General features: G+C 35.5%; 2 protein-coding genes across 4 annotated transcripts in view; both read left to right on the forward strand.

The window, feature by feature from the left end:
- The window catches only part of NVL (nuclear VCP like), a 604,731-nt gene that overhangs the window by 426,450 nt on the left and 157,464 nt on the right, over positions 1-20,817 (forward strand). The gene's annotated exons all lie outside the window — the stretch shown is intronic.
- WDR26 (WD repeat domain 26) overlaps positions 1-20,817 on the forward strand; it is a 48,498-nt gene that overhangs the window by 22,595 nt on the left and 5,086 nt on the right. For both annotated transcript variants that reach the window (XM_069062591.1, XM_069062590.1), the window contains exons 8-13: positions 3,816-3,956; positions 6,249-6,368; positions 7,722-7,867; positions 8,302-8,380; positions 8,625-8,754; positions 20,154-20,339. In XM_069062591.1, the coding sequence (XP_068918692.1) occupies positions 3,816-3,956; positions 6,249-6,368; positions 7,722-7,867; positions 8,302-8,380; positions 8,625-8,754; positions 20,154-20,339 (802 nt within the window). The remainder of the gene's footprint in view (positions 1-3,815; positions 3,957-6,248; positions 6,369-7,721; positions 7,868-8,301; positions 8,381-8,624; positions 8,755-20,153; positions 20,340-20,817) is intronic.

A 20,817-nucleotide genomic window follows, 5' to 3' on the forward strand; every position in this document is an offset into this window, starting at 1 on the left:
GTGGTTTGCTATTTTCCTTTTCTTGTTTTGCAAGTGAATCTGAGACAGTGTTAAGTGACTTGCTCAGGTTAATATAGCTAATAGGTATCTGAGACTGATTTTGAACTCAGCTCTTCCTGACTCCAAGCCCAGGGCTCTATCCACTGAGCCACCTGGGTGCCCCTCAGGCCATAAACATTTGGGTTAAATTTGCTTTAAATGTAAATATTTGAAAGTGATCTGTTGTGTTAACTTGCTGCTTTTCTTCATTGTTCTATGAATTTTTTTTTCAGAACCTCAGAAAATATTAACATTAGTATGCAGCTAACTAACCTTCCTTGTACTGCTGCAGAATTCTTCCAGCTGAAACAGAATTAGATGCAGATGACAAATGAGATGAAATTCTGGAATGACTAGAAGGGGGTTGAAACACTACTATTTAGCAATATTTGTCTATAAGCTCCTTGAGCCTGTACTTAATAGGTCTAAAATATAGCCTACATTTATGAAATTTGAAGGGTTCTTTTTTTTTTTTTCATTAGATACCTTAAATATGTATCTTTCTGTTGTCTTTAGGCTCAGGCTATGGAAGTAGTATATCATATTTCTGTTCATACTGTTGAATAGATAAGTACTGTTCTTAAAACTTAGTATCCATCATTGATGGTAGTGTGGAGATGTGGTCTTTTATTGATAATATTAATCTACTGAAAATGCTAATTTTTGTAGATTCGTGAAATATAAAAACTTTTGCCAGATGGTATAAATTTTTTTAAAAAGAAGAATGAAATGGGGAAAACAGCAAGTCATGTTATAAGGTGTAATACCTTTTCTAACAAAAGCAATCCATTCACATTCAGTTAAATAGCTTTGTGCCATTATTGAATGCAAACATATCATTACTTAGTTAAGGCCACTGAATGTCAGTAGTCTTTCTTTTGTAGTACAGATAAAATTGTGAATAATAATTAATTTAAAATTTTAGTGTGGTGCTAACTTAATATGCTAAAACAAATAAGTATATTTAAAATATTTATTTCACAGTATTGTTTGTAGGATCACGTAAAATTGTTGTAAAGCACTTTATAAATATTATGTATCTGCTACTAGAGGAAGTAAATGACCTTTAAGAAAATTAGATAATGAGGTTTAAAATGTTAAAGCTCCTTGTCTTCCCATTCTTTTTTCATATGGTTTCATAATTTTTTTTAATAAGTGAGTAGTTAGATTATTTTCTATTGATAAGATAACCAATGTAATTCTAGTCTTATAATACAGAGAGGAACTGGAAGGTTGGCATTAATGAATGTGGATAAGGCAAATATATGTGGACTAAAGGGAAGAAAATCTGGGTCTAATGATTTTTTTTCAAGCTACTATAGAAGACTAATGCTTTTTTTTTTGTAGGGTTATTGGGGTTAAGTGACTTGCCCAAGGTCACACGGCTATTTTTTGTGTTAAGTGTCTGAAGCCAGGTCCGAACCCAGGTTTTCCTGACTCCAGGGCCAGTGCTCTATTCACTGCGCCACCTAGCCACCCCAAGATTAATGCTCTTTAGAGATTTTGTCTTTAACACATAGAACTAACTCTAATTATATTGAATTATATAGAACAAAATGTTTGGGTTTTTTAGGATATTGAGCTTGAGGGCTCTCTGAGATGTCCTAAAAGTGACCTCAGCATTCAAAATTCCCTTACTTAAGTAGTTAGATATAAAATACTAGCTCAGAGTTAAAATCTAATGAGATTTTGAATGTGATGTATCCTGGAATTGTCGTTTTAATTTTGACCTTAAATGAATATTCTCAAAGTTGAGGAGTATCCTCTATTCCGGTGGTTTCCAAACTTTTGTGATAATGCCTGGAACCCTTTCCTTCCTCATCACCACCTCCTAGTTTCCTTGCCTTTCTTCACATCTCAGCTAAAGTCCCACCTTCTGCAAGAATCTTTTTCTAGTCCCACTTGATGCTAGTGCTTCTTTCCTTTTAATTATCTCCACTTTATCCTGATGTTTGTGTATCATTGTTTGCATGTTGTCTCCCACGTTATACTGTAGGCTTCTTGAGAGCAGTAGCAATCTTTTGCCTTTCTTTGTGTCCCCAGCACTTAGCACAATGCCAGATAGTCAAATGATAAATTTTGGGGCATGTATCTTTTCCCCAGTATAGGTATATTTACTTATTTTTAATTGTACATATATATTACCATACTAATAGTTTTATGTGTTTTATAACTTACACCGAAATATAAGTGATAAAAGGGTGAGATAATGATGAAATTATATGAGCCTAGAGTTACTAGGAAGCCACTGAAATTTGAGTAGGAGAGTGACAGGTCAGATGAGTGCTTTAGGAAAATCACTTTGCCAGATTCATAGGAGAAGTAAAAGACCTGAAGTAGGAAAACCAATTAGGAAGCCACTATAGTATTTCAAGTTCTAAACTGTGATGTTTGTTTTGTGAGTAGAGAAAAACAGATTGATTTAAGAAATATGAAGGGAGAAATGATAGAATTTGGCAGTTGATCTATATGTGGGATGAGGTAAAATGAATAATCAAAAAATGACACAGATTGCAAAATTGGAAGGATGGTGATTACCCGTGACAGTAAAGGAGAATTGAAGAAAGGGACTGGATTTGGAGTGAAAAATAATGTAAAAAAAGTTTCTGATACAGATCACAATTCTTGCTTATCCTGTGGGACTCACTCTGTCCTACCTAGACAGTGGGGTCATAGTTCACTTCCCTTAGAACACAGAACCAGGGGGTCGGGGAGGACTTTTCTCAAGAGTATGTGCATAACTATTACTGTGGAAATCTAGTAGTTAAGTTATGACTGCCCTCAAAGGCCAGCCCTACCTCAGAGGTGGGAGAATTTGGCATGGAAAAAGGAAAGGTTGAATAGAGTGGTTAGGGGATGAGGGTAGGGTCTGTTAGAGACAAGCCATAACAAGAAGGGTAGGATAGGACCTCTCTTCCCACCTTCTAATTGGTTCATTACACACCCTTGGAGTCATGCCACAGACCTCACTTTGGAGATACCATTGTTCTATCCAGGTGCCCTTCATAATTTATCTTCACCTTAACTGTCTTTCATTGCTTCCCAATTTAAACCTAATTATATTTCCTGAGAAATCTCTTCTATTAATAGAAATTTATAAAGAAATCTTAAAAATGTGAATTTTGTAACCAAAAGAAAACTTTTCATTGCCAGGTGTGTGGGCTCACTCTAGACTGGTAGATACCACTTGAACACTTCAATTCTGAGCTGCAGTGTGGCTAAAGCCAACCAAGTATTAGGTCAGAAGCACAGTGGGTCAAAATTTCCATGCCAGTCACTTGTGGGATTGGGTCTATAAGAGGCCACCTATACTTACAGCCTGGACAAGTTGAAGAGACCCAGTCTCTCCAAAAAAATAAAAAGAAGGAGAAACTGTATTCTGTTAAAAATGACCAGCCAGAACTTCAGAAATCGATGAAATGTCCATCTCTTTACCTAGAGGCAATAGATTCACTGTATAAATTGAGACTCTTTTAGACATGGTCAGTGTAGGAATTAATCTTTTTTGACTGCATATTTACTACAAGAGTTTTTCTTTTCTTTTTCAATGATAGAGGTAAATATGAAGAAGAGAAATTAGATTTTTATTCATTAAAATAAACTTGAAAGAAAAGAAAAAGAAGCTGTATAAGCTTGAATGTAGCTTGAAAAGAAGAGCCAAGTAGATTTGTCCCAAAGAGTCCTAATCAAGTATTTTAGCAGTTGTTTAATAAAGTGACAGATCAAAAGAAAAGTTACTTTGGTTTGAAATGTTTGTCAATTTTTTTTTTCCTCAGGATACACACCAGCTAAAATTGCTTAAAACATTAGAAGGGCATGCTTATGGTGTTTCTTATATTGCTTGGAGTCCAGATGACAACTATCTTGTTGCTTGTGGCCCAGATGACTGCTCTGAGCTCTGGCTCTGGAATGTACAAGTAAGCAACAACTCCGTTCTTTGTATTCATTGCAGATGTACTCAATTTGATGACTAAAGTCAGGGCGAATTTATTGTGATAAAGATAATCCATTTATAAGAAAGAAACTCTTTTAAAATTTATTTTTAGTATTCATTTTAAAAATTTTCTAATTTCCAGATTCTTTTCCCTCCTGCTCTTTCCTCATCTACTGAGGAAACAAGCAGTATGATATCAATTATATATAAAGTAGTCATGCAAAACATTTTCCCATATTAGCCATGTTGCAAAAAAAAAAAAAACTACCAAGAAGCATAAAGTGAAAAAAGTATGCTTCAGTCTGCACTCTGTTCATCAGATTTAGCATTTTTCATCCTTGAGTCCTTTGGAATTGTTAGGGTTCATTGTGTTGATCAGAATAGCTAAGTAAAAAGAAGCTTCCAAATAGCTCTTTAAATTTTCTGTTCGGATTTACAAGTCTACCCTATGGTGCTATGAAAGTGAATGAAAACATGTCTAGTAGGCATTTTTCAGGAGTGTTTTTCACTTATTCTTTGTAATAATAGGATAGATTTTGTAACAGTCTGAGGATACTAGAATTTGTCATTGTGGATATGTGTAGTAAATTTGACATTAATCTTAATTTTCTATTTAATAATCTAACTTTTCTGGTTACCTTTTAATAGTATATTCAGATTTACCTTGGTGGTGCCAGAAACACTTTTGCCCAGATGCCATCCATACACAGCTTCACCACAGTTTAAGTTCTAGAATTTACTTTTCACCCTAAGTAAGACATTTACTTTCATTTTGACCTTGGGTTAGCCTCTTTCATTTAGGACCACTTCATTTCTTCATCAAGGTACAAAAAGTATTTATTTGCTAGCTGGCTCATGAAGCAAAGTTATTTTTTTTTAACTCTTCAAGGAAGCATAAGAATAATTTAGGTTGGCTCTCAGGTTGAGATAAAACCCACATGGATAGATTGGAGTACACCATATTTATAAATATGTTCATTGTTGCTTCACTGAACAGCTTTTGGAAAGGAAGATTTAAAGAACTTCCAAAATTAAGACTATAGAAGCAGAAATACTAGGATGTGACTGAAGCTGAAGTGCCATAATTTCGATTCTGGTTCTACTATTAATCCTCCAGTAGGACTTAACAATGTAGGGGTGGCTAGGTGGCAAAATGAGTAAAGTGCTGACCCTGGAGTCGGGAGGACCTGAGTTTGGATCTGGCCTCAGGCACAACACAAAAAAAAACAAAAAACTAGTCATTGGGCAAGTTACTTAACCCCAATTGCCCTCCAAAAGGCCAAAAAAAAAAAAAAGACTTACAATGTGACATGGAAAGGACAGTGTATACCTTAATACTGCAGTAATTGTGGGTTTTTGTTTTCTAATTTAAAAATCTCAAGTTTTCATTTGGACCAGTTTCCATTCACTTGGGTGTGTTTTGACATGCTGATTACTTTTACTGGGGTATCACTTTAATTTACTTCAGAAACTCCTTAAAAAGAAAATAGTCTTTAATCAGCTTATCTAGAAAATGGCTTATTCTTCAAACCATTTCTGGATATGATTTATTTCTTTCAGTCCCTTGTTTGTTCTTTAAAAAGAGAGGGAGGAAGGAGAGCACAAACCTTACCCACAAGGAATTTTTGGTGGGTCACCACTCTACATTCAGATATCTTGTGTTAATTTTTCAGTGTTGAAAGAGTAGTGGCCTTGGGTTTCAAAGGAAATGCAGGATGTACAAGTTTAGAGTATCCCTCCCAAATGTGACATGGACTATCTGTGCCCTACCTGGGGTAGAACATTCCAAGCTCATATTGGTCTGATCAGCCACAGTCGGACACACTGAACCTTGACTTCAGCATAATGATATCATTTGTCCTTTTTGAGAATGAAGGACAGCAACCAACCAATGAATGCTGTTATTCTGAAAAAGTAGCACACCTATCTCATTTTGTACACTTAGCTGCCCAGGAAATTATCAGATGATAATTTCATTTTCGGAGGGGGCATATCACATGAAATCTGTTCTTTTGATCCACTGTGCCCTAAAATAATTATTTATACCACACACTGATGTTTAAGTCCTTAGTTCACTTCAAATGAGATAATTTCCTCTCTGTAAGTAATCTTTATCTAGTATTGCTGTTAAAATTATGTATTTCTCTAACAAAATATATAGCACTGTTCTCCTAGGCCTCATAGTAGCATTAATTCGTACCTTTTTACTTTTACACATTTTCTCTGAAGTAGTAGTAAGGAAGGATAGGTCTTATCCATTTTTTTTTCTTTGTAGACAGGGGAGCTGAGGACAAAGATGAGCCAGTCTCATGAAGACAGTTTAACAAGTGTGGCTTGGAATCCGGATGGAAAACGCTTTGTAACTGGAGGGCAGCGTGGACAGTTCTACCAGTGTGTAAGTGCTACAGTGTTTCCTTCAAGAATCACATTTCTGTGAATGAAGTTCTTAATTTGTTCGCTCTGAGAAAGTAGAATCTACTTTATTACCAGGTATTGATTTAACTTAAGACTCGTTGTCCCTTTTCATTAGATTAGAATACTTGCCAGAATAAAGAACTTTTAAAAAAAAAAACACTTTCATGTGCTTTAGAAAAATAAAGGGACTAAAAATAGACCAGGTCAGTATTTCTCTGTTTTCCTTGTCCCTACCAAGCCACCTTCTTTTGAGTTTAGTAAGGCATTTGATAAAATATGGGAAATATATTTTATTCTTTATGATTACTAAATTTGTTGTTAAATTGTGTTGGAGTCAAAGGATTGCATTTCATTTTAAGCCCCCCAAATATAGTCTGATTTAATGTGAATTCTTCCTTAGATAAACCTTTAGCAGCAAAGAGATTCAAATTTTAAGTAAAAGTAGAAGGATTAGTTGAAAGATAAAACTGTTTAACATTAAAAATGCTATGGATAAAGTACAGGATTCCATGGCATTACAATTGTGAGAAAATTTTTTCTTTGTACTTCATTGTTTTTGGCACAGTGCAAGGTACACAGTAAATACTTTTTGTACTGGTTGATTATTAATAAACTTAAAAGGCTTCACTACAGTATAGGTCACTTAAATTGGGGGTTATCTATAGTTGAAGAATCCCCTTCAAAAACATTTTCTGTGAATGCGTGACAACTCTTTATCTTAAAATTTTAAATTTCTTAACTTTACACATTTGGTGAACCATTTGTGAAACTTGTACATAGTTGTTCTTTGCCCCACTAGTAAGTGAAAGTTTGTTAAAGGCTAAATCCTAAAACTGAGGGAGAACCTTGTGTCCTTTTGCTGATGTATCTGCATCTGTAGTCTCTCTACAGGAAGAAACTCAAATGCATATAATGGGTTCATGAGCTTACTTAAAACAAATTCTGTTTAATGCTGTAATTCCTGATAAATTTTTAGTGATACACCTTTCCAAAACTCTTGTTTTGGTCAACTTCAGAAGACCAATGTCCAGGTGTCAAAATAGTTACTCTTTATCGGTAATTCTTTGAGTAAGTAAATCCTTGCTTGAAGCTTGGAGAATTCATCACTTAAGGTTTTTGTCTTTGTTATATTTATATTAATGGGACTTGATCTGTGCTTAGATTACTATGATTAAGTAGGGATACTTGGAAATAACTAGGTTGAGATTAACATCAAGTGGGGAAAATGTTTATAAAAGATATTACTTACTAAGAAAAACATTTACTTTTATTTTGGAAAATTGTTATGGTGTCCTCTGACTACTCTTGTCCATTATAATTCTCTCTTGATTAGGATTTAGATGGTAATCTCCTTGACTCCTGGGAAGGAGTAAGAGTGCAATGCCTTTGGTGCTTAAGTGATGGGAAGACTGTTTTGGCATCAGACACACACCAGCGAATTCGGGGCTACAACTTTGAGGACCTTACAGATAGGAACATGTAACTATTGTTGAGGTTTTTTTTATTAAATAACAATGTTAAACATTTTTTAAAATGCATTGGAAAAAATGGTTAAATGGTATCTAATTGCCTTTAATTCAAATTCATTTTCCCTGGTCAAGTATAAAGATCATGTTGATTACATACAAAATTGTGCTCTTTTTTTTTTTTTTTTTTTGGAGGGGCAAAGGCAGGGCAATTGGGGTTGTTACTTGCCCAAGGTCACACAGCTAGTAAATGTTAAGTGTCTAAGTCTGGATTTGAACTCAGGTCCTCCTGACTCCAGGGCTAGTGCTCTATTCACTGTGCCACCTGCCCCACAATTGTGCTCTTTTTACCAAAAATCTGAGAAGGTTTGCCCTTTTGGGAAATTTTAAATATGTTCTAATCTTTACCACTCTGACTAGTGTTCTTTCTGTGTGTTCTTATTACAGAGTACAAGAAGATCACCCTATTATGTCTTTTACTATTTCAAAAAATGGCCGATTAGCTTTGTTAAATGTAGCAACTCAGGTAAGTTTATAACAATTTTCCAAGATGTTTTCTTCAAATGGAATACTAATTGTGATTTTTTTTAATTTATATGCACATGGCTAGAAATAGTTCTGCCAAATATTAAATTGCTATATCTTTGATACTTAAAATAACATTGAATTTTATCAAAAGATAACTTTCATTTGTTCATGACAAAAATAACTAAGAAAAAAGAATATTATTTTAAGGTAAAATAAACTCATATGGTTTCTTTTGCTTATAGGGAGTTCATTTATGGGACTTACAAGACAGAGTTTTAGTGAGAAAGTATCAAGGTGTTACACAAGGATTTTACACAATTCACTCATGTTTTGGAGGCCATAATGAAGACTTCATCGCTAGTGGCAGTGAAGGTAATATTATGTGTGATTGTAATAAAATGCCATTTTTAATGTACTTAGACAGATTGAAGATCCATAATGATTTTGAATATGTGTAGATGAAAAAAAATGGAGTAGAAGGGATGGAGAGCCATCCTCAGAGCCAGGCCAGGGGGGCTGTGGGTTCAAGGCTGGCTTCTGATATATCCTGCCTTTCTGACCCTTGGGACATCACTTAACCTCTCAGTGCTCTGAGCAGTGACTCCAAGACTTAGTCTCTCTTTTTTTTTTTTTTTTTTAAGCAATCGGGGTTAAGTAACTTGCTCAAGGTTACACGGCCAGGTGTTTCTGGGTGGGTGCTAAGTGTCTGAGCCCAGGATTCGATCTCCAGGTCTTCTCAATACTGGAGCCGGTGCTCTTACTTGCTGTGCTACCTGGCCGCCCCAAGACTTACTCTTAAGTTAGAAAAGGTCCTGACCTACATTGGTAAGAAGGAGCTTCCTCTTCAGATGTTCCTTTTACCCATGAAATCACAGATCTGATTCCTATCCATTGTTTTTATGTATAGGAGGTTATTCCCTGGTAGCAGCAGTCATTCAAAGACTTAAAGCTCTCCTGATGCTAAATTCTTAGCATATAATCTTGGTTGTGTGTGTTAGGTAGGAGGAGGGGAGGTAGGTTCTCAGGTCTATGCATCAGATTGATTAAATCATTGTTTTTTCATAGTTCTAAGAGTCATTTCATTAGATTGATGCTTCTTTAGAAGTAAGGTGAGGTTCAAAAATTCATTGTTATTTATGCTTTACTTGGGTGAGTGCAATTGAACTCATCTATGATTTTCAAAAGTTATCTGGTGAAGGTCCTATCAGTCATAGCAGGACATGTCTTTCAGTTTTTTAAGTCAGTGATAATCTAGATAGTATAATTTTTCTTCCCCTTAGCATTTTAGGCAAGCTGATTATAATTATGCCTGCACTCTTTTGATTAGGTTTTCTCCTTTGTCACTTGGAAGTGCTTTGATCATTTTGTGTTCAGTGTTTCAACTATAGTATCAGTGTGCTGTACATGAAGTCAGGATACATATCAGTCAAGCATTTGTTGAGCACCAGGCATTAATAAATGTCAATGCTAAGTCTTGGGATACAAGACAAAAATGTCCTCAAGGAGTTTACTTTTTGTCAGCTATATAGGTAACTGTATAAATTTAAGTTAATTTCGGGGGGAGGCACTAGAAGGTGGAAGGATCAGGAGAGGGTTTATGAAGGAGATGATATTTGCTCAGATTTGGGAAAAAAAAAAAAAACTAGGGATTCACATAGTTCAATGCAAGGAAGTAGTGTTCTCCAGGCAGGGAGAACTTGTCTAGAAGCACAAAGCTGGGAGGGTGAGATGTTATTATTTGGGGAATGGCAAATAGGCCATTTGGTTTGAAAGGTAGAGGTGTTAGTATTTGAGCCTATAAGCAGTATGAAGCCACTGGAGATTCCCGAGCAGGAAACTGACGTTGTCAGGTTCTATACCTTAATTATCTTTAATATTTGTGTTCAGGATGGATGGGAAAGGGCCCTATTTGGGAGTCTGATATCTTGGTCTAGCAAACTCTGCCAGTTACCTCACTTTGAATGGCCAAGCTAAGAATGATTTTTACCCTTTTAAAATAAGATTTATTGTGTTTTTAAATGCTCTTTTGTCCTTCAGGCTATAGTTTGCCAACCCTGGTCTAGTCAGCACTTCTTAAACTGTGGGTCATGACCCCATGGGTTCTCTAAAAATTAGGCAACAATAAAAGGTTTCTGAATGCACAACAACCAAAAATTAATTAAAAATCAAATGCAAAATGAATCTGAAGTATTTCTGGCAGCACTCTTCACATTGAGTTCTAAACACACAGCCTGTGCACTTTGCCCTGAAAGTGCCCTCAGGTCACACAATGCCCAATTAAGGTTGCCAAAATGCAAAAAGGAGAGTGGAAAAAGTTTAAGAAGCTCTGGTCTAAATGAAAAATAAGGAAAGCCTGGCCTAGAGAAGAACAACATGAAAGTGGCTGTGGGGGCAGAAGGAGGAGAGGAGTCAGAGATGAATCTCCAAGGTGACAATGAATGGTGGGGTCTTCACTAGTATAAAAGGAGGATCAGGTTTAGGGGAAGATAATATGTTTGAGATACTGGTGAAATTCCTCTCCTGCCCTTATAGTTACCTCACCTTCCTGGACCCGAGTTTCATCTGTAAAATGGGAATGACATCTCAAATACTTATATAAGTATCAAAAATGAAGGTATATAAACCACATCAGTCATTCTTAGGTGCTGTGCTAAACTTTTATTTTATAATGATAGCTATTATGTGTTTGTTATATAGCAAAGATAGCTGTGATGACAAGAAAATCTGGGGATCTACACAGATATTAGAATCACTATGAATTAAAATGTAAAAGATTCAATAAATTTCCCAAGCTGATAGAAGTATAAAAAAATAAATCATGAAAGGTAAATTATGGTAACCATCAAAATCTTACATAAATTAAATTTTAAAGAATCAGCCAAATACAAAACAAGTATTTTCCTGTTGTTTTTTATTCAGTTGTTACCAGCTAAAGCATTCAAGCATTAATTATTGTAGTTGATTTAAATTTTCAGCCCTCAGGTTAATAGGATACTGCTGCAAACTAAATTTTTACTAGACAAATTGAGGTGAATTATATTTACTGAACAACTTTTACAGTAACATTCTGGTTCTAATAAAAAAAAACTTGTAGAAGAGAATTGGTCAGGGTATCACAAATACTATCGCATTTTATTTTAGAGCCAGAAGGAAATTTAGAGATTATATGATCTAACCCATTCATTTTACACATAAAACTGGGACTCAGAGAAATGAAGCAATTTGCCCAGGGTCACACAGCCAATCGGACATCAGCAGATTTGGGACTAAAATTTATGGCATATTTGTTGCATTATTATCTTGCCTTCAAGATGAAATTGGAAATGATAGCTTTAGATTTTGGCGTAAGATGAAGTTCAACCATTCGTTCCTTCAACAAATATTTAAAGCCAGTCTTGTGCTAGAAACCATCCCCTACCTAATAGAATTTATCTAGTAGGAAAGATAAAACATATGTAAATAATTATAATGCAAATTTAGAATATGGAAGTACAGTGAGATTGGTATAGAAGGAAGAGAAACCTTCAAGCTAGAGGAATCAAGAAAGGCTTCATCAAAAAGATGTATTTTCTCTGGACTTGGAAGAATGTGTAACAAGTGAATTTGGGGAAAATATAAGTGTTTTCTAAGAAGAAAAGATGGTCTGAGCAAAGGTAGCAGCAGCGGTGAAAATGGTGTTCAGGAAGTAGACAGTAGCCCTGTTTTGCTTGAGCATAAGGAAAGATAGGTTGGGGACAAGTCTTAGGCTTTGGCAGCCACTCAGAGGAGTTTAGATTTTATTTTATTTCATAAGTAATGGAGAAGCACTAAGGATTTTTGTTTTAAACACTGGCAGGATCAAAGTTTTGCTCTGTAAAAATTCATCTGACTTAACAAAATATATAAAAGAGAGCCCAGAGGCAGAGAAACAAGTAAGGAAGCTTTTGTAATAGTGTAACTGAGAAGGCTTGAACAAGGTTGGTAGAGTGGAAAGGACAGATTGTATTCAACTTATTGAGTAGATATCAAAATAATAGGACTTAGCAGCCTGTTGTTTGCAAGAGTGAATGTGGACTGAAAGATAAGAGTAAAAGGTGATAGGTTTTTAAGTGTGGATTACTAGAAAACTAATGGAACCACTCTCAGATGTAAGAAAAGTCAGGAGGAAGAACAGATTTTGGAGGGAAGATAACTTTATTTGGGCATATGTTAAATTTGTTAGAATAAACAGGTGGAAGAATCTTTTTTTAATAGTATTTTTTTCCCAATTACATTTTTTGTAAAGATAGTTTTCAGCATTCATTTTTATAAGATTTTGAGTTTTTGGGTGGCTAGGTGGCATGATGAACAGAGTACCGGCCCTGGAATCAGGAGGACCTGAGTTCAAATCTGGCCTCAGACACTTAACACTTATTAGCTTTGTGACCTTAGGCAAGTCACTTAACCCCAATTGTCCTGCCTTCCCCCCTCCAAAAAGCAAAAAAAAAAAAAAAAATTTTTAGTTCCAAGTTTTTCTTTCCCCCACCTCCTTCCCACTCCTCAAGATACATTATACATGTGCAATCATGGAAACATATTTCCACATTAGTCATGTTGTGAAATAAGAAATAGCCACAAAAAAAACCAAAATAAGGTGAAAATAATATGCTTCAAACTGCATTCAGCCTCCATCAGTCAGTTCTTTCTCTGGAGGTGGATAGCATTTTCTATCATGAGTCCTTTGGAATTCTCTTGGCTCATTGTATTGCTAAGAACTGAGTCTGTCAAAGTTGGTCATTGCATAGTATTGCTCTTACTGTGTACAATGTGTTTTACAGACTTTACTTAACATCAGTCCATGCAAGTTTTTCCAGGTTTTTTGAAATCTACCTGTCCATTTCTCTCTAGCACAATAGTATTCCATTACATTCATGTACCACAACTTCTTCAGCCATTCCTCAATTGATGGACATTTCAATTTCCAGTTCTTTGCCCAAGTGTAAATATCTGGCAAATATTTTAAAATCCTAGCTTGAGAGACAAATTGAAGTTAGATACTTAGTTTTAAGAGTCTTCTGAATAAAGGAGACACTTGAAGCCAGAAGAGTAGACCACCAGGAGAAACAAAAGAGACATTCCAGAAAAAGGACTTGGAGAGTGTGCTATTGTGGGGGCTAAGGAAAAAGAGCTCTTCAAGGATGAGGGAACGGTGCGGTCAGTTCATTTCTACAAATATTAAGTAGCAACTCTGTGCAAAGCACTGGATACATCCTCAGAAAGTTTTGAAAGGTCAGTTACTAAGAAGTATCCACTAAGTTCGGCAATTAGGAACCTGGTTATTAGTGACCTTTGAGAGTGGGGTTTCAGTAAAGTGGAAGGGTAGAATGAATGCAGATTGTAAGAGGTGGAGGAACATATAAGTTGATGGAGAGACAGTGTTTGAGAGAAGATATTGGGGGGACAGAAGTACAGCTGGGGAGACCTGAACATGTTTGTAGATAGAAGGGACAAGACCAATAAAGAACAGGAAATGGAAAATGCAAGAAGAGAAGGGGAACATTACCTCTTGGGGGAGGTAGGAGAGAATCAAAGATTAACATGGACAGGTCAGCCTTTGAAGTGGAGAGAGAAAAGAAGAAGTTTAAATCTGAATATTTTTTTGTCATTTTTGATTAGTATCTGTCATTTACTTCTGTAGACTCCTTTTGGGTAAGCAAACACTCTACCAATGTAGATCATCAGCTAGTCTGCAACTTCATCTCACAGCATTGCCTTAGGTTCAGAGTATACAATAGCTTTCAAAAATCACTGTGTCTTGTAAGCTTTTTATCTCTTTCTGTGACTTCATTGCTTCCTCATTGTTCTGGTCAGTCATTTTCTGTTGAATCATTCTTGTCCTACTACAATCTCTGTGTCTTTTCCTCCTCATATGTGAAACATCTTTTGAATGAGTTTCCTCTGAAACTCATCTTGTCTATTAGGCACCCTTATTTTGTAGGGCCAGAACAGTAGTATACCTCTCTACCCTATAATTAGGAAACAAAATTCCCTCTGGCTCTCTTTACCAGTTTGAGACAATGGCATTATAATTGTTAACTTGCTTTAATCCAGTCTCAGATTTTAAATTTGTAGACACATGTTTTCTATGGTTTACTTAGAGGCAGTCAGGTTTCAGTGTGCAGGATGGATCAAAGAGAATAGAATTAGCTGGAAAAGGACATACCATGTTAAAGCAAACAAAAATATAGATGGAAAAAAGATCCAAGGAAAAGTAAAGAACTTCAGAAGGTTTTATGTCTTAATGTGGAAAGCAGTGGAATGACAGAAGGCAGAGGTTGAGAGGAGCAGTGCTTTGGTTGTGATGTAACGTTTGACTTTGACAGCACATAAATCTGTCACAATAAACAAAACTATTCTGCAAATAGCTCTTGTTTATTTGGGGGGAGGGTGTGAATTGAATATAGAATTACTCAGATTTTTTTATATAAATCTTGCAGCTCAATGTTTATTAAAACAATAGAACCTTTTAAAATCATTCAAAATCTTTATCTTCATGTCTGTTTTAAGTACCAGACAGCATTCTGAAACCACCAGGCCATTCTATAGTAAATCAAACCCCTTAAGTTCTCTGATAACAAAGCATGAATACTCCAAACTGGATAACTATAACAGGATAACTTCCTTTTTCATTTGATTGGGTGTCAAATAGTAAAGAGTATTTCTTAGTTCAAATTAAGTTTTCTCTTTTAAAAGTTATGTCTGGTAAGTGGTAAGAAAAGCTTATCATGCAAACATAGTGCTAATTTAGGAAAAGAAATCCTCTTCTTATACTTGGATAAAGACATTAACGAATTAAATATGAAATAACCAGGGTCACGCGTGTACAGTGAATGGGTCCACTACAAATTCTTTTTTATCTAATTTCAACTGGTCCCTTATTGCAGTAAGGTGATCAATCTTTCCTGCTTTCCTAATGGATGCTTTTATTATGCTACCTCAGCAGTTTTCAAGGTGTGCAGATCCCTGAGACCCTTTCAGGAGGTTCACTAGGCCAACCTAAGATATTATTTGCCTATTGGAACATCTCCACCCTTTTCCAACTACATATCTTTGAGAGGCCAAATTTTTTCCATGTGCTTCCAAATAACATTGCAATAGATCAAATGCAGAAGCAGATATGAAAATCTGTCTTCTGCTATGCCAATGCAACATTAAAGATTTTTACAAAAATATGTAAAACGATGCCACTCTTTCGCACTAAATTATTCCAGGGTTGTTGTTTTTTTTTTTTTTCATAAAGTTTATGTTAAAAGTACAGAGTTCATTGTTATTTTATATTTATTGGTATTTTAATGGGTTTTTTTATTCCTAATATGTAAATATTGATAGAAATAACCCATATAAGCAAATGCTCTGTTGGGGCCTTAAAAGTATAAAAGGATCTTAAGACCAAAGTTGGAGAGCCCACAACCAACAGTGACTATTTGCAGTTTTTTCCTCTTTACTCAAACCTCTCCTGGCCCCACTTTTGTCTTTGCAAGGGATAGACCTCGACTCATACTTAACCCTAGGGGCTATTTGCTATTGTTTTGAACTGCTTCTTTTTCTAATATCTCATTCACATACATCTACCCCACCCCCATGCCTTTCTTCCTTTGATCCAGTCTCTAATAAAGTAGCTATTTCTCCTTACCCAAAGCCAACCCATCTTGTGTTTTTATTCCTATCTCTTCCAGCAACTAGTCCTCAGAACCTACCCTGTCACAACCACGCCTCCTACTAATTTTCAACTCCCACCTATCTGCTGGCACAATCTTAACCATTGTTCTCTACAAAGATTCCAAGAAAACTTTATTTGACTTAACTGTTTGCTCAAGCTGTCATTTTTTATATCTCTTTCCTTTCACAACCAAAACAAATAGGAAAACCTATTTTTGCACACTGCTTTCCACTTCTTCCCTAACTTCTGAACCCCTTGCATCCTAGCTTTTAATTTCACCATTTAACTCAAACTATATTCTCTCCAAGATTATCACTGATATTGATTGATATACCTAATGGCCTTTTATCAACCCTAAAATTTCTTGACCTCTTTGCAGAATCTAACACAATCAACTACCCCTCCTCTTGGGTATGTTCTTCTTCCTCATTTTCCTAACACTGCCCTGTCTTTGTTCTCCTGCTACATGTCCCCTTTTGACTGAGTCCAAGTTTTACAGAACAAACCTTTTTATTAAGGGGATTTGTTCTGTGAAGTTTGGATTCAGTCAAAGGGCCACACATAGGGACATAGAGGGCACATGTGGCCTTGAGGCCACAGGTTCCCCACCCCTGCCCAAGACTCTTTTCTCTTTACTTTCTGGATGATTTCATCAGCTTCTTTGGACATTGGTTTCAACTGTCTCTTCTCCAAATAACTATGAAGCAAGTCTCTCCAGAGTTCCAGGCATGCATCACTAACTTTTTAATGGGCATCTCAAGCTCAATATATCAAAATCAGAACTCTTCTCTTCCTAACTTTGTTAATGCTGTTGAATGTTCTACCATTGTTCCAGTCACTCTAGTTTGCAATTAATTGAGTCATGCTTACCTCTCCCCTCTTTCTCTATGTCTATTACTTCAGGTGCCAAATGTTGTTGATCTACCACCACAACATCTCTTATATCCATATCCATCCCCTTCTTTATACTCACATGACTGCTGTCCTCATTCCAACCCTTGCCATCTCTGATCGGGACTATTATAATAGCCACCTAATTGGTCCTCTAGCTTTCAGTCCCATGCTTCTGTTCATACCTCACATAGATGACAAAGTAATATTCTTAATTCTTGATTAATGATATTCTCTAGTCTAACAATGTTAACCTTGGTCATTAATGTCTGTTGGCTCCCCATTGCTTCTAGGGTTAAATACTAATTCCTCTTTAGCATTTTAAGCTCTTTACAATCCAGCTTCATCCTTCCCATACTTAATTCACATTATGCTTCTTCATTCACTCTATATTCCAAGCAAACTGACTTAAATACTATTCCCTGGACACCAAATCCCATCTCCCATCTTTTGTATAGACTACATCCCTGGGGTGCATTTCCTCCCCACATCCACCTCTTAGGATCCCTAGCTTCCCTCAATAATTTATTCTAATCCCCTCCTCTTTCCAGAGTTACTAGTGCCTTCTCCAAAACAATTTTTATTTTCCTTGTGTTTGTTTTGTATTTACTTATCCCTTCATATTTCCTTGCAGTAGAATTTAAGTTCTTTGATGATGCAGATTCGTTTGTTTCTATTCACAGTGCCTATCCAGGCACTTCATAAATGCTTGTTGAATGAATCAATGGATTCATGTCTCTCATAAGCTTATTGTGTGGGAAATATTTTGTAAATTGGAAAGTGCTGTAGAAATGTAATTATTACCACTCAGAAAAAGAAATAAATTGGTCCATTGCTGAAATGTGGTATCTGCATATGAGTCATAACTATAAAAGAGTGTGACTACTCAGTACCTGGCATGTAGTAGGTGCTTAATGTTTATTGACCAACTATTTGACTGGCTGAATTAGTTGACAAATATACTGAACTCTTAAATGAAGATGAATGTGTCTCCTTCATAATGATTACCTTGAGAGACTACATACTCCAGTATTGTCATTGCTCAAAATATTTCGCAAATGCCTTTCAAATCTCTTTCATATCATTATCTTAAATTAATAAGTAGTCAGCTTTTAAACATTTGGAAGCAAAAGCCCCTCCTCATGTTGGGTTACCAATCCCCACAGCTAAAAAGCATTTGGTTTTCCACTACCTTCAGCAGTAGCTAATCTTCCATGCTTTGAAGATGCACTACATTTTAAGTTAATTAATTTATCACTAAGTCAGTGAAATGAATAATCAAAATAGGTGTTAATATTTTAAATTTAAAAATTAGGTACAGCTGTAATGTAATATGGTGGATTTTTCTTGCATGATTTAGGGACTTGAGAAGGAGATGTGGATTCAAAAGATCTGGATTCAAGTTCTGATTTCTTAACCTTCTTATTAGGTGGGAATAATAATCTTATTACCAGTCTGCCCAGCATTGTTAAAAGTAAGATAGTACTTTGAACTGGATGTAGACACAAAGGTAACTACTGAGAAAGACAAGGTTCAGTGTGGTGTAAGTTTTAAAATCAGTTACATTACTTCATGATCACAAGTCACAAATATATACTGTGGGAACAGGTGAGTGACAAATAACTATATACATAGACAAAATTAATTTATCCTTGATCTGCTTAGGTTCAAAGAACTTATTTATTATCTTAATGTTAGCATCATACTATGGTGGATGAAAATCTTTTTCAAATCATTATGGGTGTGGTCCCTCCACAAAAGTCTTCTGTTGCCTTGTTTTGGTATGGAGGGGAACTTCAGTTCTCAAAGCATAAGCTCTAATATGTTCTACCAAGCTGTAAGGGCCCAATGGCTGTGTATCCATCTGCAGATGAAGTTTGGACCATAGTAATTCTCAGAAACTATGTTCTGAATCAGGGACACAGCAATAAAATCACAGATCCTTGAACTATTGTTTAATTTTTATTTTATTTTGTTTTATTGAATTTGTTTATTTACTTTTATTTTTACTGCAATATTCAGTTCCACAATCCCTTAAGTTCCAAATTTTCTCTTCCCCTTCCCCCACCCCCCTCCCATGGCAGCATGCAATCTAATATAGGCTCTACAAATACCTTTGCATTCAGCATGTCAGGTTGTAAAGAAGAATTGTAACCAGTGAAGTGAATGGTGAGAAGGAACAAAACAAAACTAAGCACAAAAGAGAAAGCAAGTAGTTTGCTTCAATCTGCATTCAAACTCCACAGTTCTTTTCTCTGGATATGGATATCCTTTCCATCACGAGCCTTTTGGAGTTGTCTTATAACCTTGCATTGCTGAGAGGAGCCCAGTCTGTCAAAGTTAGTCATCACAGATACTATGTGTCTGTAATTGTGTAGAAAGTTTTCCTGGTTCTGCTTTTCTCACTCAGCATCAGTTTATATAAGTCTCTCCAGGTTATTATGAAGTGTGTCTGCTCCTCATTTCTTATAGCACAGTGGTATTTCATTACATTCATGTACCACAGCTTGTTTAGCCATTCCCCAGTTGATGGGCATCCCCTTGATTTACAATTCTTTGCCACCACAAAAAGCTGCTGTAAATATTTTTGTGCAAACAGGTCTTCCTCCCCTTTGTATGATCTCTTTAGGATATAGCTCTAGAAATGGTATTGCTGGGTAAAAGGGTATGCACTTTTTTATAGCCCTTTGGGCATAGTTCCAGTTTGCTCTCCAGAATGGTTGGATCAGTTCACAACTCCACCAACAATGCATTAGTGTTCCAATTTTTCCACATCCTCTCCAGCGTTTATCATTTTCCTGTTTTGTCATCTTAGCTAATCTGACTGGTGAGGTATGGTACCTCAGAGTTGTTTTGATTTGCATTTCTCTAATCAGTAGTGATTTAGAGCATTTTTCATATGCCTATAGATAACTTTGATTTCTTTATCTGAAAACTGCCTGTTCATATCCTTTGACCACTTATCGATTGGGGAATGATGAAGTATTATTTGTTTGATCATATCACCTTTATAAGGAAAGATGATGATGTTGAATATTTGCTTAAGAGAATCTTTCACAAACTTCATTTATTGTCAAGCTATATTATTAGTCAATATCTGTATGTATTATTGTTAGGTCTATAGGATAATTTGAAAATGTTAAATGATAGTGGTTAATGCAAATTTCTTTTTCTTTTTTCTCTGAATTGCTGTTTTATTCAGATCACAAAGTATACATCTGGCACAAACGTAGTGAGCTACCAATTGCAGAGCTAACAGGACACACACGCACAGTTAACTGTGTGAGCTGGAACCCACAGATTCCATCCATGATGGCCAGTGCTTCAGATGATGGCACAGTTAGAATATGGGGACCAGCACCTTTTGTAGACAACCAGGATATTGAAGGTAACACCATTTACAGCATTCTGAGATTTATTTTTTTTTCAGTGAAAGCTGGATTGTACATATTGGTTACAATAATCATTGATATTTTTGAAGTAAATGTATGTGGAATGTATGTTGGGGAGAGAAATGTCCTTTGAGTACTGTACAGTGGTCTTGCATAGAGATTCTTTTAAATATTGTTGTCACTTAATTTCATATTTACAACCTTTTTATGGTTCTTATGGGTAGATTTGAAAAGAACTCCCTCAACCTCATCTAATTATATACTTATTAAATTATTATATTTTATGTTATATATATCATATAATTTTATGTTATAATTATAATATATTTATATTATATATAATTATAATATATAAATAATATATTATTAAATTACATATAATTAAATACCAATATATTAGAAAGTTTTGTTTTTGCCATAGATGCTACCCAATTTTATTTACTCAGCAGATATTTATTAAATACCCACCAAGTG

This window comes from Petaurus breviceps, unplaced genomic scaffold (genome assembly GCF_028583685.1).
Source record: "Petaurus breviceps papuanus isolate PSGF00001 unplaced genomic scaffold, PetGlider_PUasm1.0 90466, whole genome shotgun sequence".
In the NCBI taxonomy this organism is placed as follows: domain Eukaryota; kingdom Metazoa; phylum Chordata; class Mammalia; order Diprotodontia; family Petauridae; genus Petaurus; species Petaurus breviceps.